Raw genomic sequence first — 26,072 nt, 5'->3', positions numbered from 1 at the left:
ATGCACTGATTGAAAGGGATTGTTTATGGTTCCTTCTGCAATTTTGTGTGCCTCAGTTTGTGACCAGATGATTCAGTGGTAATGCATTGTTGATGGGTTGCCAGATGATTTGGTGGTAATGCACTGTTAATGGCGGACAGATTCGAAGCCCTTGTACTGTCCCTCTTTTAGGTTATAGTGAGCCTTGTGTACTAGGTTGAGGGAGTATTAGACCAGTTAGAATGAGCATGGTGTACAAGGTACTTGGGGAGGTAGCCTTGTCGGATGTCGTCATCTCTGGTTCGAACCTCTTCTCGAAGCCTGTTCCTCTGTAGTAACTGTTCCTTAGAAGTGGGTACTATGCTTGATGCTACTGTGTTAGGATGGAGTATTAGAATCTTGGTCTGCTTATCCCATCTATGGAGACTAGTGGCTATGGGTTTTGGCTGAGGGCGGGTTTTTTTTTGGGTGAGCATTGAGACTTTGGATGAGAGTGTATTAGACTAGATGGAATGGGTGTGGTGTGCAGGGTTGGGCCTCCTATCGGATGCCATCATCTCTGGATCGAGCCTCTTCTCGGTGCCTAGTTCCTCTGTAGTAGCAGTTCAACCTCCCTTTGATGCCAAGGTGCTATGTAGCTGCAATTATTCAGTGATGGTTCAGCATCCACTACAACAAAAAACACATTCGGTGACATGTAAAAATGTCACCAAAAGTCCAAATTTTGTCACCTATTATCTTTGGTGACACAAGAAGAGGTGTCATTGTATCCATGACACTGAAAGTCAAGGGTGACAAAATTGTGTAGCTGTCACGGAATGTTGACAACAGTGACAAAAATTTGATGTCACAGAAGACAGATTTTCCGTGCACAATTGTCACCGAAAGTAACAGTGACAACAATATGGTGTCACGAAAGAGAGATTTTCTAAAACAAAGGTGATTATGTCACAGAAAGTAACGATAGCACCATGTTGTCACAAAAGAGAGATTTTTCTGTGACAAAGGTTGTCACCAAAAATACCTACCATGATAACCAATTGTGTGTCACCAATAACCTATCGTAGTGGTAGTACACACAGCCGTGACAATCTCTTTTGTCACCAAAAATAAGAATATTGTTTTCACCTGCTTACAAAGTTTGAGATTTTTTTGTATCTTATGATTCAACTTAGAAAAACTTAAATTACGAAGAAGCAAAATATCATTCAAATCAAATATCCAATAAGTCAACATTCATCATCCAACTTTACACCCCTTCAAAACATTCATCCTACAACAATAACCACTTCAAACTTAACAGCATTACCGAAACTACAAAACATCCATAGCCATAGTGTGTCCAATGACAAAAAGAACTCAAAACAAGTGTTCCATTTAACTACCAAAAAGTCTTCAACTCCATCTTGGTAAATTGCCAAAAAGCAACTCCATCTCCTTACCTGTACAAATTGCAAAAAAAAAATAAAGAAGCAATTATGTAACATGTCAAGCCTACGAAAGGTTCTAAAAAAGAATGTGATTTTGCTCCAAGTTGTTATATAACAAATTATGGCATGACTCATGAGTGACTAAGCGAGCTACCCAACCTAGATTTTGATGTCATTCTACATAATATCGATGATATGCAACCTACGTAGCAGCAAAACTTTGCTAGAATCGAAGTGTCGGTGTCGGAAACGTATAAGACATGGACAAGCTCCGGACACACTTTAGACGCGTATCTGACACATGAACAACATTAATTCAAGCTTTATCACACTTTCAAAACTATCAGAAAATTCAATGGTAGCATCCAGCCAGCTTAGGCCGGGTCATTCTCTTTTACAAAAATTAAGCACATGGAGAATATACCTTCTCATTTCTTCATTTCATGTGACATCTGTCCCAGTTCATGGAAAATGCAAGAAACTAGTAACGTGACAGCTATTGAAGAATGTTCTACTTGTACTGCATTATCACAATAGGTACTGGCCAAAAGGTAAATGAAGAAAAGGAAGCTTAATCATGAAAACCATAATTTAAGACAAAAGTCAGTTCATGAAGGTGACATTGCAATTGTTCTATAATTTTTGTGATGTAGCATTCTAGGTAAATAGTAGATAGAAGGGGAAATTCCACTCTGTACCTTTGCAAGAACAGTTCCAAGAAATGAAAATACTGGAGATGATGTTCATGCACCATCAGTGATCCAGGATTGGGGTAGAGCAGGTGGTTCATTGTCTCCTAGATTATCAGGTCAAGCATATTCAGTAAAACATAAAGTAGGCAAAAGGAGATAGCAAGGAAGGTTAAGTATACCTACCTAACTATAGCAAGTGCTAAACGAATACTTTAGAGAGAAAAACAACAGCATTTCCTTCACAATAAGAGCTAATCATATGCATATTATCAGTTTGCACTTTGCAATAGTACAAATAAGGTGTGAACCAAATACCATAAGAAGATCCCTTTCCACCACCCATAACTTTAACCAGTCTATTTCCTAGGTACCCAGATAGCCTCAATTAAAACTGTTCTGGATTGAGGCCAAACTGTTGTTACAAGGATCGTGATAAGATGCAACTTGCTGTTATGCACATATTATAACCAAAAAAGATTCATAGTACATACTACAGACAAGCACAAACCCAACCTTGGATTACTATAGACTGCCCTCAAATGGTATAGATTGGCCCCAAAAACTTTATCCAATTATCACCCACTCAATCTAATTCCTACTTATTTATTTTTTCAATAACCGAAAAAAAAAATCGTTAACTTGTTAAACCCTTGACAATGTTTTGAAAACCCAGCAAGCTGCTAACTTTTAATATCAAAAGAAAATCTTTCCTTCAAAAACAAACCTGACAGCTATTCATTTTCAAACATTAATATCTTAGCTCTTCTGTTGATTCACATAATAACCCACCACAAACCACTTGTAGGAAGCCTAGGGTCAAGGTTCATTAGTTGTTCTACATAATGGGCAAGGGAGTTAGTGAACCAATAACTGTTATACTGTCTAGCGGCTTCATAGATTTAAAAAAAAAATCCATTTTTTTTGCTAAGCAAGCAATACTCCATCTATGAAAAGCAAACCAACAATTACCAGGATGAGATCATATACCTGTGATAGAAGATCGGAAGCTACAATACTAACTCTATGCTGAAAAAATTCAAGGGGGTGCCTCTTAAGAGAAAAGACATTAGCAGTAGACTTGGATACATTTGGGGAAGCAACAGGATTCACCCACAGGAGCTGCCATAAGGCCTACAGAAATGAGCTACCAAAATGTTAAATGGCAACTGGACATCCATCTTTATAGCCCGTCAGGAAATAAAAATGCCACTGAGCATAATGTAAACTTCACTGGTGATATACTACCAACAAATGATCAACAGTATAGGTCAAAAACTCCTCAGATGAGAAATAACAATAGTACAATGCTTTCTTTTTCACCTTGCCATGATATATAGTGACCTAAATCTTCGGGGAAAGAACTATCAAATACTGCAGAGAGCCATTTTCTCTAAAATACATTGACCTAAAGATTCTACAACTACAAATATTACCTGTCTTAAGATAACAATCAAGCATTTGACATCTTTTAAAGACAGTGGCTTCTCTTGCTCGTCGAACTCCCCATTAACAACTATCATAAGCATATGCCTGGTCCATAAAAAAAGGATGTTCATACACATACCAAATCAATTTAGACGACTACATGAAAATCAAGATAAAGAATATTCGTTGAAGCAAAGTTCTTACTTATATACAGGGCAGAAAACTGTCAAAGGTAATAGCCAGCCAGGTGCATCTGCCGGCAGATATGTTAAATGCCCAGACAAGGCTGACCACTTCTGATTCTCGTGGCATTGCTTCATAAATTTCCATAGTACAGGAACAAGCTCTGGTAATATGCAAAAGACAGCAAACATAACTGCTTGAGTAGTAGACATATCTCTGGTAATATGCAAAAGACAGCAAATGGGACAAATCACCAACATGGTTTACAACTAGACTAGAAAAAACTAAAGTTTTACATCAATCTAGTGGTTAAACAGCCCCGAGTTGCTACCAGCTGAAGAACGACACCACCAAATGGGACTGAAAGTAACATGGAGCAAAGACCAAAAAATGAACATAATGAACACACTTTTTAAGGAGTAAACCATGCACAAAATGGAGCAAAGTAGACTGAAAAAGTAACTCCAAGTCTCCTACACATATCAGATGGGGGCACACTTGGAACCAGAAACAACATAATAGGTGGAGGCACACTTAGAACCAAAACCATTCTGAAATATGGACGCGACATCAACAATATTCGTAGTATACTTGATAGTACACAGTAAAACCATTCCAAAATGACACACACCCCAACAAACATCACAGCTGGTACCCCTAATGGTATAAAATATAGACACAGCAGCAACAACAATTCATCATCAGCAAACAATGTCAATATCCAGACATCCAATGTCATAAATGAAAAACAAGATATGGAAAAATCAAGCGAAATAGAAAAATCAATCTGTAGAAGATGCACCTTAGGTCTGAAAGGTTCCCTTATGTGGAAAAGATGGACACAACAGCAGCTGCAAAACAGCATATCACATGGAGGCACACTTGGAACTAGAAACAACATATCAGGTCGAGGCATACTTAGATCCAAAACCATTTCGAAATATGGACACAAAGTCAAGAAACAAGTTCCTAGATAGATATTTATTCATTGGTTGGCCATCCTAGGTAGACCATCAACTAAAGACAGATTGGCCACTCGGGGATCATACAGAAGCTGTGTTTCATGCCAAAGGGTATGGAAACCCATGGCCATTTGTTTTTTACTTGCCCATCTGCAGCTCAGGTATGGCAAATTGCTAGGCTGAAATGTGGTGTGGTCCATCATAGATGGGGGGCGCTAGTATGTGTTTTTTTAGGGGAATCCCAACTTTGCAAATAATCACAGGGTGTGTCTGGACTGGGGCAGCCCTTTGTATGTCTTAAAGTATGCTTTGTAAGCCCATTACAGGTATGCTTGGTTGTGCCTTATTTTATGAGCAGAGGTAGTTTTGTTCAGCTAGTTTTTTCTAAACATGTGGAAAGCTACAGGAAACAACAACAGCAAAATAACACCAACTGAAGCAACCACCAGCAGCAGAAAACCAGAAACAGAATAACACCAAAGTAGCAGATATTAAGGACTATATTTTAATACATGACATCAACCAATTTCCTCCTTTAGTAGTATTGTACTCGGAAAAAATTACCTGACATCAACCAAAAAATAAGTTAACAGATCATGCTATACTAAGGACTATATTTTGAAGGAAAATTGAAAGTGATGGATAATTGTTAGCTATCACAACATCCAGAAAAAGCTAATACCCAATGAAATACTAAGGAGTAAGGACTAAATTTTGAAGCTCATCAACTGATCAAAGAGATAAAGTCATTTTTTTTCCCACCTAATCAAAATGAAATGAAAATAGTCATACTTAATCCTTACAAATATGGGAATAGTGTGGGAATTTAGGATTATCACTTAAGATTCTACATGATCCTCAAGATTAGTAAAGGACAAATTAATAGGACAGAGACGAATGTTCTAATACCAAGTGAGGTACAAATATGCAAAACTCATAATGAAAAAGGAAGTGGCCAAACATGCCCTAGTCCTTTTATTTGTTTGTTTATGTTTATGTCTTGGGGGAATAATAATCTTCCTTATTGTTCTGCACATCATGCGACAATACACATCTAAACATGAGTGTGTAAGGTACCAACTAGTCGACTATGCACAAGAGATAATGGTGCGGAATAAGATATAAGCATTTAGCAAACACAATGCATATAAATATGGCAACAATAGAACTAACCAAACAAACAAGACTGTAGGTCCTATGGTTAATTGCCCCTAACTGAACAAAACCGTAGAACACAATTCACCCTTACAGGCGATACTTATATATTTGTTCAAGGAGGAGGTCTGAAAACATGCAAAAATGGTAGTCATTTTGAAGTGGGAAGCTAAATGGCAATGCAATAAGTGCCCTCCTTTACAAGACTCCAAAGGGTGGATAGATTGGGATCAATCATCTCTCTTCATCTGGAAAGTTTGAATACCCTTATATTAAGATGAGATATAGCACAAATTAATGGGATTCTAGTGGCAGATTGTTTTTAATCCAAATGCACTTCAATTGAAAATCTCATTAGTCGTCCTACAAATTTGGTTCCTTTCAAATTCTCGGTGGATCCACAAATTTAAGACATCAATTTGACTTCCATGTATTCATAGGCAAAAAAAGTTCTCTACTGCTCAAATTATCAAAATCACCAAAGGCGAACATAGCTAGTCCAAGACAAAATCAAGTACTTACAGGTGCATACCTAGGCAGCATTGGCAGCATTGTTTGTTGTCCTGTAAAAGAAAGTGGAGTCCTGGTCATTAGTATTGGCAAAAGTTGTTTCTACCTCTTATTTCTAGTTCATTTCTTGTTTTGGCAACAAAAAAAACCTACTGATTCTATGTTCTAAATCAATAGGGCCATATTCTTATGCAACTTAAGACTCATTTATCAGCATGTCATGACATCTATTTCCTCTCAGGAATTAAATCAAACAAGTGGTAGGATGAAAGAATTGTACTCTCTAAAGAGTTAGCTTTGCGAACAATAATGAGAAAGGATATAATTGCACTTGCCCAGAAAATAAGCAAACACAAATAATCTCACAAACCATGAACTGTGAAAGAATATCACAACGTGAAGATTGAATATACCTATAAAAAAGTAGGGACATGTGCATCACGAAATTTGAGCTCAACAAGTAAAGATCGCATGTGCAGACAAAAAATTATGGAAATCAAAACATTTCCCATTACCTGTGGAGAAGAAGATTTGGGATGGAAATAGCTTGGGGGCAGGGGGAGTGTCCCCATGACGCACGGAAACAATATTTTTCATCTCCAATTTCTTGAGCTCGTTATCCGAATGAGTCAGTCAACCTAAAAGCCCCAATATGTTATCCAAATGAAAACCGATACCTCGACAAATGTAAATCCAAATCCTACAAGTGCAAAATTTGTGTAAATCCTAACTGATTATAAAATTCTAATGGTCTTCGATTAAAACCCTACCTTTGTATTTGGGAAAGAATTAAGGAAAAAAATCAAATCAAACCTGGTGAATACCAGAAATCACAGAGTGTGGTGGTGGTGCTGGCGAGTTCTGGCCGGCGAGGAAGGGGGCTGAGATGAAGTGTCCTATCTTTTCAGTGAAGATAGAATCAAAAAAAAAAAAAGTTTAGCTGGACGAAGTCAACAGAGAGATCGAGAGAGACAGAGACAAATTTTGTGATCAAAAGAGAGAATGAGAGGGGAGATACTTAGAGGGACAGAAAAAGACCTGGGCTGATCGGAGCGACAGCCGCCGGTTTGTGGTCGGGGTCACCGTCGCAACTGATGGAAGTCTTCAGCGTGAATGGAGCATGGCTGCAGGAGTGGAGAGAGGCAGTGTGAGAAGTGTAAAATTAGGGCTAGGGCTTGTTTTTGGTACAAGCAAAATCGTATTGAATTAAAAAAAAATTATTTTACTTTTTATATGCGCGCGCCTAAATGAATTGGAGCCCGGAAAGAGCGAAAATTTCAGATCTTTCGGTGACAATCTATACTTGTCACCGAAATTTGTCTTTAGTGACAAATTTTTTGTCACCAAATCTCCTCATTATTTAGCTAGGTCACCTAAAGGTTTTCGGTGACAAGCAGTAAAATTGTTAGTCACCGTTGAGTATATTCGGTGTCAACACCAATTTTTTGTCACCAAAGGACACCAAAGGATGTCACCATTGGTGTTTTTTGTTGTAGTGATCGGCTCCTTATTCGACAATGGCTATTTATCTTTTTTCCTAGTTTGGCGAGATGTGCTAGGATATAGTTAGTTTTCTTGTCATTTTCTATTCGCTTCATTTCATGTCATACCCCATTGTGCTATCTTTCCTTACAGATGGTTAGTGCAATGGGGTATGATATCAAAACACAATGCACGTTTGTTGCATACCTTACTCTATCCTACTCTCCATGCGGGTTGTGCATGGGTTATTGCACTTTTTTTAATCTTCTTCTTTTTCTTTTTTCTTCCTCCTAGTGTATGCCCCTTGTAGGCTATACATTCAGTTAATCTTTTTTAATTTCAAGGCAATTTACCCCAAAAAAAATCCTTCATCCTTAGATTTCATATTTTACAAGTTTAAACTCCTTGAATTAGTAGGTTAATTTCTGGGTTTTAGACCTTAGGGTTATAAATCTTTTGTTCATAGAGGTTTCAATAGAGTTCTAGATAGACCCTTGTGGGATTCTTGAAAACCTATAGCTAGGATAATGTTTCAAAAAAAAATCAGGTTGAATCATTAGTGCTGACTGTTTTTCTTGCCTTCGGTTATTGGTTGGTGAAGTGGAGATTGATAATAAGAGTTTTGAAGAGTTTAAGGTTTGAATTTTAGAGGAAAATCGCTGAATAAGACAGATTGACTGTCTGAACTTCGGAATGGCATATCTTTGTCGGCCGGACTCCAATTCGAGTAAATTTTATATCGAAATTGATGCCCATAAAGTCTACTTTTCAATGGTGGTAGTCCCAGCATCTAATTTTGAACCTATACTATTTTTTATCCAAAATTGTAATGCCCCCAAATTCTGGGTACGTTAATAAGATATTTTATTACAAAAACAAAGTGAGTCTGGCTCATTATTACATTACAAAGTCTTACAAGAGTACTTTTCCAACAAGGGAGGGAACTAGGGTTCCTAACTACTGCTCCGCCTGCTCTTCCATCCTAGCAAGCTCCTCGGCTTCGAAGGCCTCCAATGTATATAGCTCACCATGTTCATCTATGAAGTCTGACACATTATACCGGCGTCGCCACCAATATAATATGTCAGAGTCACCAAAAGGTAACACCATGAGCTACAACGCTCAATAGAATAATCCATACCCACTAACTCTTATATTATGAACATTAGATCATAAATACTAACGATTTCCACATAGAACAGGCATACCTAACACGACAATTAACAATGACACATCTGCAATCACTATTCAACTAACGTTGGTGTCCATGATTTTTCGAGTTTCTCCTACGCGACTCCTCGTAGACCGTGTCACCATTTTCCACATTTCATAACCATATCACATTTTCAAAATTGTTTTTAACACACCCAACCTCGGTTCCGCTGTTCCGATCTCCCGAGTATCCTCACAATGGTTCCACCGCACCGGGTTCCCATTGGCACACTTTGCATTGGCTCCTCTCCGCGGATAACCAAGCCACACACCCAACCTCGGTTCCGCCGTTCCGGTCTCCCGAGTATCCTCACAATGGTTCCGCCGTCCCGGGTTCCCATTGGCACACAAAACACACACCACACAATGGGCTACCATGTCCGGCCACATTGCAGTTTCCAAAACATTTCACCTTTTCAAAACACGCCTTTTCTTTAACCACACCCTAGGTGTCATGTTTCTACTTTCTTGATTTCCATGTCTCATTTTCATTCAACGACTCCGCGGTAGGACATTTCACATACGTACTCATAATGCATTCATTTGTAATCTTGAAACTAAACTAGCAAAATCATTCGGCCATATATTACAAATCATGCTCAAAACCATTCTAAAGATCAAATTACAAATGCTTTTAATCAAACGGTAAATACATATCCTTCAAAATCCATTCTTTCTTCTTTTGTGAAAAGTTCAAATAAACATATGTTTACTAAGGTAATAAAAACGTTTATTCAACATGTTCATACCACCAAAACAAGTTTGTTGACTATCATGCATTCCAACATTTTAAACGATAGATAACCTTATCTACTTAAGGAAAAATGGTAAAGGATATTTATACTTCAAACTAAGGATGTTCTACTTTCCAACATATGGCTCTATGCTATACGTAGGTTTAAAGGACTAGGGACTCTATGTATACTTAGAGATAGCGTATATGGGACTCTACTTTTCTTCTTGGCGGTTGGTCGATTTTTGAGAGGTTGTTGGTTTACGAATCGGCGGCGTAACGGCTCCGGTTTGCTTTGAAAGAAAGAGAGATGGATTTTCTCTTCCTAGAAACAACTTTACTAACTAAACTAAGCTACTTTAAAGATCTAGAGGTGGTTTTTGGAGTGGTTTGGTGGTAGCTCTCAAGAACTTCAAGAAAACTCAAGAAACTTGAACTTTGGAATTTGGAAAGCTTAGAAATTCTAGAGAGAAGTTGGAGCAAGGAGTGAAGGTGTGAGTTTAAGCTTGAATGAGCTTGCTATTTATTGGCCAAACATGCCCTCTCTCTCCCTCTCACCCGAATCTCTCTTTCTCTCTCCTATCTTGGATTTTTGTCATGCTTTGATTGAAAGATCAAGGGTTTGCTTGCACTTTTCTACCTAGTTCTAGGCTTGCATGGCCAGATTTAGTACTTTGGATTTGATTTTGGAAAGATTTGTGGAGAAAAAAGAGAATGGTACAAGGTTTTATATTGGCAATTGTACATATAAGGAAAATGGAGGATAGATTTTTGCTTGAAAGAATATATAATCATAGATTGAAAGGATGTAAGAAGATCATGGAAGTCAAGTCAAGGTACAACCAAATCTCTCTCTCTCTCTCTCTCTCTCTCTCTCTCTCTCTCTCTCTCTCTCTCTCTCTCCCTTAGCACTAGTATATATATATATATATATATATACATAAGTGTGTACCACGCAATCTAGGTAGATTTCCAAATCAAAATTCCTTACTAAAATAGTCCAAATTGGCACATGTTCTTATTATAATATTGTACTAGTGTACCTAGGAAATCTAGGGTATTAAATCTGTAAGGTACATACACACACACACACACACACACACACACATATATATATATATATATATAAGTATATCATCACATGGGCAATCTAAGAAATGATTTATTTAATAAACCCTAGTACTTGTTGGTAAGACTAACTCTATTATCCAATGGGTAATAATTTTCCTAGTAGTTATTGACCAATGGATAAAAGGGTGGGGTACTAAATATACTAGAATAATACCATATGTCCTTTAGGCATGTGTATATAATTATGTATAACTATATATGGGTACTTAAACAAAATCTAGTAGGTACTTTTGGTAGAAAATCTAGGTTTTTTATTGTCCAATGGATAAAGATTTCCCTAACATTTATTGTTTAATGGGTAATGGTTAAAAGGTAACCAAATGGATTAGTAGATAAGTTTCTCCAACTAATTGGTTAGAATCTAACTATACTTGCCAAGAAGAATCTATAGCCAATAAATATAATTTAGCATTCTCAAATCTAATTATGACGGATTACTAGAAATTAACAAGAAAATTATAAAGCCATCCAAGAGAAATTAAGGAATTTAGAATAAACAACGAGGTTTTTATTTTCTAAAAATCGGAGTTGTTACAAAAATACTAGAGGTTGGTTATAGGACTCCATACCATTTTGGCGTTTTAGTTAGGTTCTGACTTCTCCACTAGATTGGACTTTAAGTTGAGCTACTACTACCAAGGAGTACTAGGGAGATCTAATGAGAGTATTGAATTAGAAGTTTAATTGTGCTTCATTGAATCTTAATCGTCTTATATGTTTATGTAGGGAACGTGGTTTAGAAGCTTGGATTTGAGGTGAGTGACTCTTACCTAAATTAATTGAATTTTATAAAAGGTTTCAGTTCAAGGCTTTATTGGGCATGTTTGTACAATGATATGATCTCCATGGAAATCAATGAAAGGTGAAATATTTTCCTATCTAGCAAAGACATTCCTACAAGGTGACACAAAACGCTAGGTTATCCACTACTGGGGACGCCTGGTAGATCCACTAACAATGGGGAATGTGCTTTATATATCAAGACTATATTTCTGTGATTCGTATCTCATTGAAATGTTTGTTTTATCAATGTCCATGGAGAGCATGTAAATTATGTACTGGTGGTCACTCATACGAGCGTTAGCTTATGTGTTTTCTCCACCTTTCAAGATGTGAAGTGAAGAATAGATTGATATGGTTTCCTTTGTGTGGACTTAAAGCTTATGTGAGGAGCTATACCACTATTGTTTATAGGGATGTTGTGTTTAAGATACTCTTTTTTGTCATTCTTGTTATAACTAGTGACATTTGTAAAGTTTTAGGTTATGCACAGCTCTGGGGTGTTATTGGGAGTTATAATTCTTTTGTAACATAAGTTGTCGCTACATTGGACTTTATAGGATATGCTTCCATTGGTTGTACTATCGTCCCTTTTAGTTATATGATTATGTTTGAAATGGCCTTGGTGAAGGTTTCACCAGCGCTTTGTGGTGACTAAGACCTATAGGGACGCGTCAGGGTCGTTACACATTCAACTTGCAGCAACGTTCACATAAATACGATACAACTTTATATTGCCCGTTGCATAACATATACCGAATGATAAAAGAGAGTATCTTAAACACAACATCTTCTTTTGATAGCAAGGTCTGATCGAACACCCTCTTCTATTTTAATTCTATCAGTCATAAATCTTATTTCCTAGTCTTGCGGGATGTGCCAAGATATAGTTAGTTTTTGGTCATTTTCTATTCGCTTCATTTCATATCATACCCCGTTGTGCTATCTTTTACAGATGGATAGTGCAATGGGGTATGATATCAAAACACAATGCACGTTGGTTGCATACCTTACTCTATCCTATTCTCTATGCGGGTTGTGCATGGGTTATCGCACTTTTTTCACTCTTCTTTTTTTTTTTTCCTCCTAGGGTATGCCTCTTGTAGGCTATACATTCGGCTAACTTTTTTTAATTTCAAGCTAATTTACCCAAAAAAAAAAAAAGAGATACATCACTATAGATCATATACCTTCCATTTTTCAGAAGAAATAGTCAACGCAGACACCAGGACCAATCTATTCCTTGAATCTCATAAATTCTTTTTATAATAATAATCTGTTCAATTGAAATTTTCCTTCTTCCTAATCAATTCAGCCGATAACATAGAAATAATTGAAAGAAAACTTTTCACAGAGGAATAATAACATCCAGCTATAATAAAAGGGAATCCTGCACAGAATGACGATAGTACCTGGACATATTCGAAAGAAACTCTGCCCCAAAGCAATAATATTATCCAGCTAAATTCAAAAAACTTCGAACTTCAGTAACGATGGTTGACCCTTTCCCAGTTTACAATAGCCCAACTCTATTAGGATCTACCAAATACCTTTACCCCAACGATGTAGCCCAAAATTATCTTTCGGTCTAACCAAAACTCAAACTCATTCAATTTTCCCATATGGCTTCTTTCCTCTCAACATTTTTTTTGGGTAAATTAGCTTAAAGTTAAAAAAGGCTAACCGAATATACAGCCTACAAGGGGTATACCCCAGGAGGAAAAGGAAACATAAGAAAGAAAAAAAATGCCAAGTGGCTACATTAGTATGGATACTAGTAACCTAAAGTTTCCAACCCATCTAACTAGAGGAGAAGAAAACAAAAGAACAACATATGAGCTAAAGAAAATCTTGAGACTTGAAGTTTTGAACCTTTAAACTTGAATCTTGGAGCCTGGAATCTCCCATCCAAGCCTAGTTCCTAATATGGATCATTGTGGGAAAAAACATAAGGAGTGGACTTACAACAACCAACCTGCTACAAATAGGTATTGTGAACCCGTACGCCACAACAAAACAAGTAATGTGAACCTAGAGGCACAAATAAGTCTAAGGGACATCCCCCCAAAGATAGGCAATAAAGATAATAACTGAACTAATACGGTGGCCCAATATGGAATGAACTAGCCTGGACCTACATAGTGAGCTTTTCTTGCATTGCAACTAGTAAAGGAAGGAATGGAAAAAAGAAAATAAGTTCTAGAGACAACCCCCCATGAATAGGTCAAAATGGGTCTAAGGAACAAACCCTTTACAATTCGCTAATATAGCTAACACCACTAGTAACCAAACCGAATAGCATGAATCCAAAACCATGGTAATCGAAACAGTAGTAATCTATAGATGCACCATCAGTAAACAAAACCAAAGCCTAAGTTGCTGGAAATGCTCAATAGATGCACCAATTCTCACTAACCAATAGCCCAAACGTATTGCAATAACCCAAATGCAGCCACGAGAGTTGGTGTGGATCCAACTTGCCAAGGGCTGAACCAACACTGTATGATAGATAAAATGGGGCCAATTCACTACATGAACACAGTCCAACCAAAACCGAACTGCATCCATAGAGTATATCCATGGTCCTCCAAGCCTTACAAGAACATTTGCACAAATTTATGCTAAAGAAAGGTAGCATATAGTTAGATCATTAGGAGAATTAGAATGGAGCAATGTAGAACCTATTGCACTATATGCTCTCTCTACAACTCCCTCGTATCCTACTCCTCCAACAAACTAGTAGCAATAGGTTGTGGGTCCTCAACTCCATCCACTTTTCCTCACAATATTCCCCCGCTAATTACTATCTCCTCTCTCAAGAAAATGATGGAGCACAAGCACAGAACTCACATTGTAAAACACATATACTGGCACACACAATTGAAGAGCAGCCAACAACATAGAATAAATTTACCCCAAAAAAAAAAAACAACATAGAATAAGAATGCACTCCAATCCATGAACCCTTATATGTGTGCAACACGATAACTATAGACTGAGGAATCATCGATAGAAGTTATAGCGAAGAAATCAAGATAGAGTTGATGCAAAGATAATCATAGAGATCATCATCGAATCACATAGCACCATCCTTCTTTCTAATAAATGACTTTGATGTTCCCCAAGAAAAAAAATAGATCTGAAGAATCCTCTATCAAATAAATCCCGATAGTAATTTAGTAATGAACTCCATTTCTCTTGTCGTTTAGTAAATAGTAACTCATCTAATAACAGATCCAAAATTCTCAAATTCCTAATAGTTGGTTGACTGTCACCGAAATCCTTGCATTAATGACATATGCCAAGTAAACCCAACACCCTTTCCTCGATAATTTTCCTTGCCTCTAAAATAAAGAATAAGATTGTTGATCTTGATGGTAAAAATACTATCCCCTTACGAAAGTAATTAATAGCAGCACGATAAGAGAGTAACCAATCCATCCCAGTACGACATCAAAATGACCCATATTTTAAGGAATTAGATTAACTAGCAAATGCACATTTCCAACTAAAACGTTATATGCCTTGTCAATAATAGAACACATGATACCACCACTTTTATGCATTAACGTATGTAATTCAGGTTCAAATGGTCAAATGACTTAGTCAGTTTATCAGCAAGCAGTGCATAAATAAGCAACTACGTAGTTCTTGAATCAATAAGTATTTAAGCTAAGTTACCGCAAATCTGAATGATACCTGACACCACCAAGTCCACATTTTGAGGTTCCTCTAGCACCAAAACAAGTACACCATCCTGCCTTCACCCTGGATCCAGTTTTGTTCCCGAACTCTGCCCTTGATTAGTAGTAATGTCGATCTTGATGTAAATCCCAAACTTGTAACAACCCTGATTTTTAGTAAGTAAAAATTTCGTTAAAAATTTGAATTTTATTCCAAAAATTCCTTTTGTATTTCTAAAAATCTGTCATAATTAGATTTTAGTCTTTTAAAAATTATATTTCTTGGCAAGTATAGTTAGATTCTAACCAATTAGTTGGAGAACCTAACCCTAGATGAACCTTTACCCATTGGTCGATAAATGTTAGGAAAATCCTTATCCATTGGATGATAAAAGTTAGGGAAACTTTTATCCATTGGACGATAGAGTAAATCTAGATTTCTACCAAGAGTACTTTACTAGATTTGTTAAAGGTACATATATATAGTTATATATTGTTATATATACACATGCTTAAAAGGACATATAAGCATTATTTGAGTAGATATTACTTCACCTTTTTATCCATTGGTCAATAATCGCTAGGAAAATTATTACCCATTGGATAATAGAATTAGCAAGTACTAGGGTTTTATTTAATAATCATTTCCTAGATTTCCCATGTGTATAAATATATATGTGTGTACTTTATAATACACCCTAGATTTCCTTAAGATACTCTAGGTACAAAATCTAATTTTATAATAAGAACATGTGCCAATTTGGACTATTTTAATAAAGAATTTTGATCTTATAATTTTTTTATTGGATATTGGAAAATCTACCTAGATTGTATGGTACACACTTTTATATATATACACATATGTACTTGGACTTATATATATACATATATATATATATATATACTTATATTTTTACAAAAGTACACATGTGTGTATTAGAATAGTTTAATAAGAAAATCTTGGCCATATATTTCATTTGATACTTGAAAATCTTGATAGATTATATGGTACCTAATAGTACCTACATATATATTTGATTAAAAGGACATATAGTCATTCAAGTCTTATTCAAGTATTATCTTTTTTTTAACCATTGGTCAATACATGCTAGGGTAAATATTACCCCTTGGATAATAAGGTTAGTCTACCAACAAGTACTAGGATTTTATTAAATAGTCATTTCCTAGATTTTTCATGTGATTATATCTTTAAAAATATGTATATGTACCTTATAAATCTATTGCCCTAGATTTTCTAAAGATATTGTTATATATAAATATGTGTACTAAAGTACTCTAATATAATAATATAATAGGAACATGTGCTTATTAGATTAGTTTATTAGGAAAATCTTGGCCTAGGAATTCTTAAAAGATTATATAGTACCTTGTAAAGTATTTTACTAGATTTTCTAAGTACACAAATATATTTATATATGGGCACATGTACCTTTTGGCCTATTATTTTTCTAGAAAAATCTTTACCCATTGGACAATAATTGCTAGGGAAAATTTTATCCCTTGGGTAATAGCCAAGACTTTTGCTATAAATAGCACCCCATTCTTGCCATTTAACTCACACCTTCCAACCTTTCAACTTCTCTCTCTAGAAATTCTTGAGTTCTTACTTTGTTCTTTCTTGTTCTTGGTGTTCTTGAGTTTTTCTTGAAGTTCTTCTTGAAACTCATCCTAAGCCGCCACTAAACCGCCACCCGACCGCCCTCTTGATCCAAAAGTTAGTAGTTTTTAGTCAAGAACTAGTTTCAAGAGAAACCTTTCTCTTTCAAAGCTTACCGTAGGAAGTTACTCCGTCCGAGAGCCGACTTACTTTTCCGTAGCCGTCCTACCGCCAAGAAGAACGGTAGATTAATCTTAATCACTATCTCTAAGTATACATGGTTTGTAATGCTTGTAGATTATTCTTATCCCCTATCTCTAGGTATATGTAGAACACCTCTACTTACCTACTCTACGTATATTGTATGTTGTTTGTATATCGAAATGCATGGAAGTATTCGTATTTTGATCTTTAAGATGGATATGAACATGTCTTATGAATTGTTTGTATTACTTGCCTTGTTGTAAAGCATAAGTGATCTTCACTCCAAAGGCGTCCGTACATGTGGCATTATGCTTTAAGTTGTGGTTTGAGCATGATGATTAATATAGAGTTGAATGATCTTACTAGTTTAGCTTCAAGATTTCAATGATTGATTTATGATCAAGTATGTGAAAAGTCCAACCGCAGAGTCGATGCATGAAAACGAGACACGTAAATCGAGAAAGTAGAAACATGACACCTAGGGTGTGGTTAATGAAAAGATGTGTTTCGATACCGCAATGTGGCTGGACATGGTAGCCCATTGTGTGTAAGGATTTTGAAAAACCGCAATGTGGACGGACTTGGTAGCCCATTGTGTGGTGTGTGTTGCCATGGGACCGGACGTGGTAGTCTCATTGGAGGTAATTTAATGTTTGTGAAAACCGCAATGTGGCCGGACATGGTAGCCCATTGTGAAGATTGCCAATGGGGCCGGACGTGGTAGCTTCATTGGTAATGTGGCTTGGTTATCCGCGGAGAGGAGCCAATGCAAGTTTTGTGTGCCAATGGGAACCCTGTGCGGCGGAGCCATTGTGAGGATACTCGGGAGACCGAAACAGTGGAATCGAGGTTGGGTGTGTTAAAAATGATTTTGAAAATATTGATTTGGTAAGTGATAAATGGAGACACGGTCCACGACGAGTCGCGTAGGAGAAACTCAAAAAATCATGGACACAAACGATAGTTGATTAGCGAATGTGGATGTGTCATTGTGAACTATTTTGTTAAATATGCATGTATTATGTGGAAACCGTTAGTATTACGATCTACTGCTTGTAAGTTAAGGGTTAGTGGGTATGGATTATTCTATTGAGCTCTCGTAGCTCAAGGTGTTACCTTTGGTGACTCTGACATATTATACTGGTGGCGACGCTAGTATAATGTGTTAGACTTTGTAGATGATCAAGATGAGTTGTACACCTTGGAGGCCTTTGGTGCTGAGGAGCTGGCTAGGAGGAAGGAGCAAGCAGAGCTGTAGTTAGGAACCCTAGTTTCCCTCCCTTATGTAATGAAAGTACTCTTATGGAGGTTGTGATGTAATAATGAGCCAGACTCTATTTTGAAGTTGCAATAAAATTGTCTATTTAACGTACCCAAAATTCGGGGCGTTACAAAACTATTTGTAGTTGCCGAGCTTTTCACAAACCCTAGTCTCGATTTCTTCATACAATCCCTCATAAAATGCCCAATTTCACCACATTTGTAGCATGCCCCCGTCTCACGGTAACACATACATCCTTCCACATTTTGGACATGGTTGGAACCTGCTACTATTGTTATTACTTCCACCCTAACTCCATCCAGATGTTCTCACATTCTGCCTTTTAAAAGGATTATTCTGAGCCTGTTGATTCACCACATGAAGTAACCCCTCAAGTATCCATTCTATCCTTTCCATTCTATCCACTGAATGCTGTGAAGGCTGTGCCCCCTTTGGCTCATCCCCATGCTCCATTCGCTAACTTCAAAGGAAGAAATCCATATTGTATAGACCAATAAAACTCACATAAGATGTGCATATCCACACATATAACAACATGTTAGAATTCACAAAGCAAGGCATTTGGCATTTAACTCACTTAGCGCATAGATTTCACTTGTCCTATGGCTCTGAGGGTATGTATGTGTCATCATTGCTAGATGTGTATTCCATTATCCTAGCACATTGCTCTGATACCAAAAAACTTTGTCACGGCCCTAGCCCGTCCTTAAAGATGTTAGTCATAACAAAGTGCCAGTGAACTAATCACTAAGGCCATTTCACATGGTTAACCTGATATAAGCAAATGACTAAGAGAGACTCAATTAGCGAATAGCGGAAGTACAAACCATTTTATTATATTAATCAATAAACATGTCTTATACGAGGATCTACAAGCCATAACTCCTCAGAGTTGTGCGTATTACTCATGTACAAGCAGTTCATAAACCAAAGTAAGGCTAAGATATAAATTTCTAGCTTTTCTAGCTAGTTAACTATTCACAGATCTTTGCATACATAGCACGTCGACAAAAGATCCCATGGCATCACACTATTCGTCTTTACCTGAAAGGTGAAAAAATAACATAAGCCAAAACTCGTATGAATGACCAATACATAAATTACACGCTGATAAGCACCCAATAACGTAGTTCTTGGTGCTTAAAGTTTGTTAGTTTGTTGCATTATTTAGAATAAAATGCCATTTTTAGTCGATATTGCACGTAAGGTAGTTTCTTTAGTTTTGCAGGAAAACCGTTGAATAAAGCATGTTTTTGAAGCTTGGAATAAGCGTGGAGGTGTCCAAGACCCAAGGCTGCATGAACGAAGCCGCAAAAAGCTCGAAAACAAAGGAACAAAGAACTATCGGGTGGCTGGGGCCGTTGGATGCCAAGACGAGGACCAAAGCTGAAGCACCAACAATAACAAAGGCGGTATCGATACAAATTACAAGCATATTCCAATGGGCTCGTAGCCATTAGGTATCGATATAACTCTTTTGGTTGTATCGTTACTAAGATGCTATGGTGGCCAAGAGGAGTGCTGGAAAGCTACTTAGTATCGATACAACCAAAAGGGATTGTATCGATACCGAGGTCTTATGTGGCAGCTTTTAGTTCGTTTTTTAGATATTTGTTGAGAGAGAAGGACATGTGTATAAATATCTCTCACCTCACAAATATCTAGTCTCCCTCCGTCCCAATTTGTTCCGCCCTTATTTCTTTTTGGGATGTCCCCAAATGATACGCTTGTTTCAAAACTTTCCATTTTTAGATGTCTAGATTACCATTTTACCCCTCACTTAAGGATAAATTTTCTCCCTCCCAAATTCAAATTTTAAACATGATTAAAGGAAAATGGAACAAATGGCAGGCCAGCAAAACTGAAGTTGGCCCCAGTCTCTTCATGACATGACAGGAGAGTGCCTTTGAATTTGGTGGGTTCAATATTTTTTTTACAAAATTTTAGTAATATTTTCTCAAAAGGGTAAAATGATAAAATTGATCAAAAGTCAATGTAAGTACAATGTTTCCTTAAATTTTGTGAAAGTCAAAGTGGGTGGAACAAATTGGGACGGAGGGAGTACGTTTTTTCTAGATCTAGATTACATTTGCCGTTAGATTTGTTTCTTGTTGCTTACTCTAGTATTGTTCTTCAAGTGTTCTTAGTTAATTTCTGCAAAAACTCCCATAGATAATTGTAGTTTGTAATTTTTTCATTGATTAAAGTTATAGCTATGCTCTCGATCTTTACTAATCTCAAGTTTATTTCAATTTTCGTTGGTTAAATATGCTTTGCATAATTAGCTTTGTTCTTTACCTTTCTAGCATGAGTGAGTAGCTAATTAGGCTTGGCCATGGGGTGAATAGTACTCCATGGTTTGGATTGATCATGTTTTTCTCTTAATAAATCTTCATGTTTAGTTTGAAAATCAAGTTAGTTCATTTTGTCTATCAAAACTTTGCAGTTTTAACCTCTTTGATCATGTGTAGGCAAAAGTGTGCTACTTGCCACACATGATACTTGGAGCTATATCACCCCTTGAATTTGCTAAATGAACTCTAGAACTTGCTTGGTATTCAAACTCCATTTCTAGTCTAAAATTGTTTTAACGCTAAATCCTCCAGTTTGAGAACCTTTGCCGCGTATCTCAAACTGAGTAAATTCAAAGAGAAAAGCTGATTGATTTAAGCCATGATGTGTTAGGACCCCCTAGACCTAGCCACTCGTTTAAATAGTTTAAAACCTCGTTTTATCGCCGTTTATTTTCTTCCGTTTAAAAGCATCTAAAAGTTGGTCGTCTTAACACCACGACTCTCACATCTACAAATTCATTCAAGCCGTGATTGATATTCCCTTGGGTACGATACCCGGACTTTTGGATTATTATGCTTCTATCAACATATTAGCCCTACGCTTGGGGAGTTCTTATATTGACGACCAAGCACACGCCTTCCATGGACAATGGTAAAAACATTTCATAGATATTCAATCATAGAAAATAGCCTTGATATATAAAGTACATTCCCCTTGCCATGTGTAGCTACCAGGCGTCCCCGGTAATGGATAAGCTTAGACGTCTTAGCATTACCCCTAGCATTTTATGTGTCATCTGTTGGAATGTCTTTACTAGATAGGAAAACGTATCCACCTTTCATTGATTTCCATGGAGTTCATATCATAGTACAAAACATGTTCGGTAAAGCATTGAAGTAGAAAACTTGTATAAAACCATGTAATTTAGGTATTAGGTCACTCATGTCGATTCATGTGATGACTCGAACTTCCTGTAATATTCAGTCAAATGGAGATATGTTTAGACAATGCTCAATGATCCTACTTATGCTCAATATAATGTCCTGGAAGTGTTTAAGTTCAATTCAATCCAAATAAATCATAACTTATTTTTTTGGGTAATTTAGCTTGAAATTAAAAAAAGGCTAATCGAATGTACAGCCTACAAGGGTCATACCGTAGGAGGAAAAAAATCGAAAGAGAAGAAGAATGAAAAAAGTGCGATAATCCATGCACAACCCGCATGGAGAGTAGAGTAGAGTAATGTAACCTAACAACATGCAATGTGATTTGGTATCCTACACCCGTTGCACTGTCCGCCTGAAAAGTCAGATAGAGTAACGGGGGTAGGACACAGGATGATACAATTGTGCAATGTAATGCAAATAATAACAAATAGTGATAGCAACCTATTGCCTGGCACATCCCGCCAGACTAGGATATAACATAAATAGTCACGGTCTGAAACGACCAGATAATGAACCATCACGGAGGAAAAGCAGAACATAGCAACTCAGCATCAAGGGAAGGTTGAATAGCTACTACAAAGGAACATGGCACTGAAAAGAGGCTCGAACCAGAGACGTCGACATCCGACAGGGGGCCCTGCCCTGCACACCACGTCCAATCAGTTCGAACTACTAGTCCTTCAACCAAATTCCCTTGGCTCGACAGAAAACAACCCGCTCACAACTACCAAACACCACAAACTCCAGAGATGGGATATGCAAACCAAAATACTAATAATCCAACCAAACCCAGAGTAACAAGCATAATACTCACTTCTAGTAGAACAGCTACTGCAGAGGGACAAAGCACTAAGAAGAGGCTCGAATTAGAGATGACGGCATCTGACAAGGCTACCCTCCCAAGTACCCTGCACACCACACCCATTCCATCCAGACTACTACACCCTCAACCTTATCCCCTAGGCTTGCTATAATCTAAAAGAGAGACAGTTCAAGCACCAATAACAGTGAAACCACCGAATTGTGGCCACTCAAACTGCAGGTGAAACCAAACTGCCCTTTTCAATACGCGCACAACCACCAATCTAATCAATGACATCTTGCGAAGCTACCTCTTTCAAACAGTGAACACACCAATCTAATCAATGATAGCCCTCAAAGCTACCTCTTTCGACTAATGCACAACCACCAATCTAGTCGACGATAGCCCCAGTCACACCACACTACGCTAAAGAACCAGGCCATAGAATCAAAGAATCAAGGAATTTTAAAAAGCTCCACAACAAGTTGCACAACAATTAAGCCCCAAATTGGGCAATGTGCCCAGTAACTAAACTAGGCATGACAAGGCAAGCATAAACACTAAAACCTGAGCTCTAGAATTTGGTAAATATAACCCGCACGCGCCCCTCTACCACCAACATGCGCCACAACAAAACAACACCTGTTATGTTCAATTTTGGCCAAACCAATCTACTGCATGAAATAGATCCATAAATATTAACCCAATCTCAGTCCAAACAGATGACTGCCCATCGAGTTTCTCAATATGAATCTGTAGATTGTAATGATTTTGCAGACAATTTAGACTGCCCAATACATAGACGTACCATTGATCATACCTTCACTGTATTGCAGATCTCGATGAAGGTTAACCCCTACTGTCGTGCCAATGATCGAGTACACCCATCATCACCGGCGAGCCCGATAGAGCAGAACCAAGCTCTGCTTCATTAGGCTCCGAACCTAGGAATGATGGTTGCCCACCCATTGTGTCCAGCAAGCCACTGCCGACAGTTCAAATCTACGGCCGTGGCTGACCCTCTGCAGCTCCAACTTGGGAATGATAGCCCATTCGGCATACTGAGCAAGCCACCATCCTCCGCCGTGTACCCCAACCGAGTAGCCTGGGACCGGATATGTTGAGTAAGAGGACCCACCACCACAGTCATGGATAATTAGATGACACCCCACCACCGTGCCACTGGAGCTAATCCATCCGACTGGGTGTAGACAGGTTCCGTACCTTCGATTGGTACAACCAATTGGAGCCTTGAGTGAGCCACCAGAATAATCGGTGGGTTTTGCATAAATCCGAAAAGTACACCACCATTTCTGGCGAGTAGCTACCCTCCGCCATGCGCAGCTACAGATGTAGACATGTAAACTTTACAGCCAATCACAAGTTGCCACATGTTGTGGACCTGATAAATAGGGCACAATAAATGGCCAATTAAATATTGCCAAGTGTCTTTAGGTCAAAAGTTAAAATGATGCGAAAGGACCAATCAGATGGCGCCATGTGTCTAAGTGATGCAATTATTATTTTTATTAAGTCCAGACAATCAAATTAAGCCACTTAGTAAAATTATAATTATATAATTATCTTTCTTAAAATAAAGAAAGAAGGATAATTATCAAATTATATAATTGTTTCTTTTACATGGAACAAAGAAATAATCAAGAGGATAAATATGAAGGAAGTAGAGATTGGTCGTGACTCTCCATCCTACGTCTCTATAAATAGAGGTGCTCCTTCTCATATTTTTCCATCTAGATATTCAAGCATACAAGCTCCAGAGCTCTGAAGTTCAAAGCCCTCAAGCCCTTCAGAATTCTTCAAGTCTGCATCCAACAAGAAGGTTCTTTGAATCGAAGCCTCGAAGAACATTCAACCCAAGTCATCATCTTCTTCACAAATCTTGGAGAAGATTCCGCCGTTTGATTCGGGATCAAGCATCAAGCCCTCATTTCAACATCCGAAGAGAAGAATCAGAAGACTTTATTTTCTTTGATTAGAAAATATATCAGAGATTGTAAACCCTAATTTTCTCAATCAATAAAATTGACTCTTGTTCTACATTTTTCCGTCTTTTTCGTAGACTCAAAATTTGTGTTCAACAGATTTTGGCATGCCTGGTGGGACCATCTCTCCCTCTCATCTCTTCTTTTCAACAAATAAACAAACTCTCGATGGCTCCTAAAACTGCCCATTCAAAAGCTCCTCAAGCTCCGATTACACGCTCCAAGTTTTCAACCGCTGCAAAAACTGGCTCTGGATTTCATGCTAAAGGTGTTGGTGCAACACTTCGAAGCAAGGTGAAGGTTGCCACTACCAAATCTGGCTCTGGATCTCACACTAAAAGTGCTGGTCCAACAACTTGAAGCAAGGTGAAAGTTGCCACTGCGGATACTGCCCAAGCCTCGCTTCTATTTAAATTAAATCCCACGTACAAGGCTGATCTACCAAAGGCACCACCAAGCTCACCAAAATTAAATCCCGAGTCTGAGGTTGATCTACCAAAAGCGCCGCCAAGCTCACCAGAAGGAAGGAATGTCATTTCGACCATAGAAGCCATGAAGGATGTGGCAACCGACATTGAAAATCCTTCTATGCCCCAGGAGTTTGGTTCAGAAATTTAGAAGAATTTAGAAGATGGCTATTTAAGCGGTTGGAGTTCTGACTCCGACTCTTCTAAAAGCACTCCTCAATCAAAATTTAACGCCCCCACCAAGACTACCAGTTCTTCAGTCATGGATGTTATGACAACAAATGCAGTCAGCCTAGAAGAACAAGTCGCTAACCTGGCCAAAGTGGTTGAGGGAATGTCCAAAACCCTAGAAGAACGTGATGTTGAAATCGCCTACCTCAAAAGCAAAGTAGAAAGTAAAGGGGATTAAAGCCGAGTTGAGTCCTCAGGCAAACAAAATGAGGTACCTGAAATGTTCATGCTTTCTAGTGAAGGTTCGATTTGAGGCAAGTGTTTGAACGGCTACGAAGGTACCAACTTAGGATGAATCCCTTGAAGTGCGCTTTTGGGGTTACATCTGGAAAATTTCTTGGGTTCATTGTGTGCCACCGCAGCATAGAAATTGAACAAGCAAAAATCGACGCTATCCGAAAAATGCCTAAACCTCGGAATATTCATGAGCTAAAGAGTCTTCAAGGACGATTGGCTTACCTCCGCCGTTTTATATCAAATTTGGCTGGTCGATGTCAACCATTCAGCCATCTCATGAAGAAAGGGGCTCCATTTGAATGGAATGAAGCATGCAACAATGCTTTCAAAAGTATTAAATCCTATCTAACGAGCCCTCCAGTTCTCACTGCCCCTATACCTGGACGACCACTAATCTTGTACATTGCTGCGCAAGAGCGTTCGGTTGGAGCTCTTCTCGCTCAAGAGAATGATAAAGGGAAAGAAAGTGCCTTAGATTATTTGAGCAGAATGATGTTGCCGCATGAGTTAAACTATTCCGTGATTGAGAAGATGTGCCTCGCCCTCGTCTTCGCAATCGAAAAGATGTAGCACTATTTCAAGCTCATACAGTGCATCTCATCTCCAAGGCTAATCCAATCAAATATGTC

At 37.9% G+C, this 26,072-nt stretch overlaps 1 protein-coding gene across 1 annotated transcript; it reads right to left on the bottom strand.

Annotated features, from left to right (window-relative positions):
* Window positions 1-1,183: 1,183 nt before the first annotated feature.
* Window positions 1,184-7,482, bottom strand: LOC131333991 (E3 ubiquitin-protein ligase UPL6-like). The gene is made up of 8 exons (XM_058368854.1): window positions 7,375-7,482; window positions 6,852-7,236; window positions 6,349-6,389; window positions 3,731-3,870; window positions 3,535-3,631; window positions 3,089-3,232; window positions 2,108-2,205; window positions 1,184-1,421 (listed from the first exon to the last, which is right to left on the bottom strand). Exons 2-8 carry the CDS (start codon window positions 6,931-6,933, stop codon window positions 1,418-1,420), a joined length of 606 nt encoding a protein of 201 aa, XP_058224837.1. The 5' UTR covers window positions 6,934-7,236; window positions 7,375-7,482; the 3' UTR covers window positions 1,184-1,417.
* Window positions 7,483-26,072: the final 18,590 nt, after the last annotated feature.

The sequence above is a fragment of the Rhododendron vialii genome, chromosome 7a (assembly GCF_030253575.1).
Source record: "Rhododendron vialii isolate Sample 1 chromosome 7a, ASM3025357v1".
NCBI classification, from domain to species: Eukaryota; Viridiplantae; Streptophyta; class Magnoliopsida; order Ericales; family Ericaceae; genus Rhododendron; species Rhododendron vialii.
The sequence above is the reverse complement of the archived record's forward strand: the minus strand, read 5'-3'. Positions and strand labels throughout refer to the sequence as shown.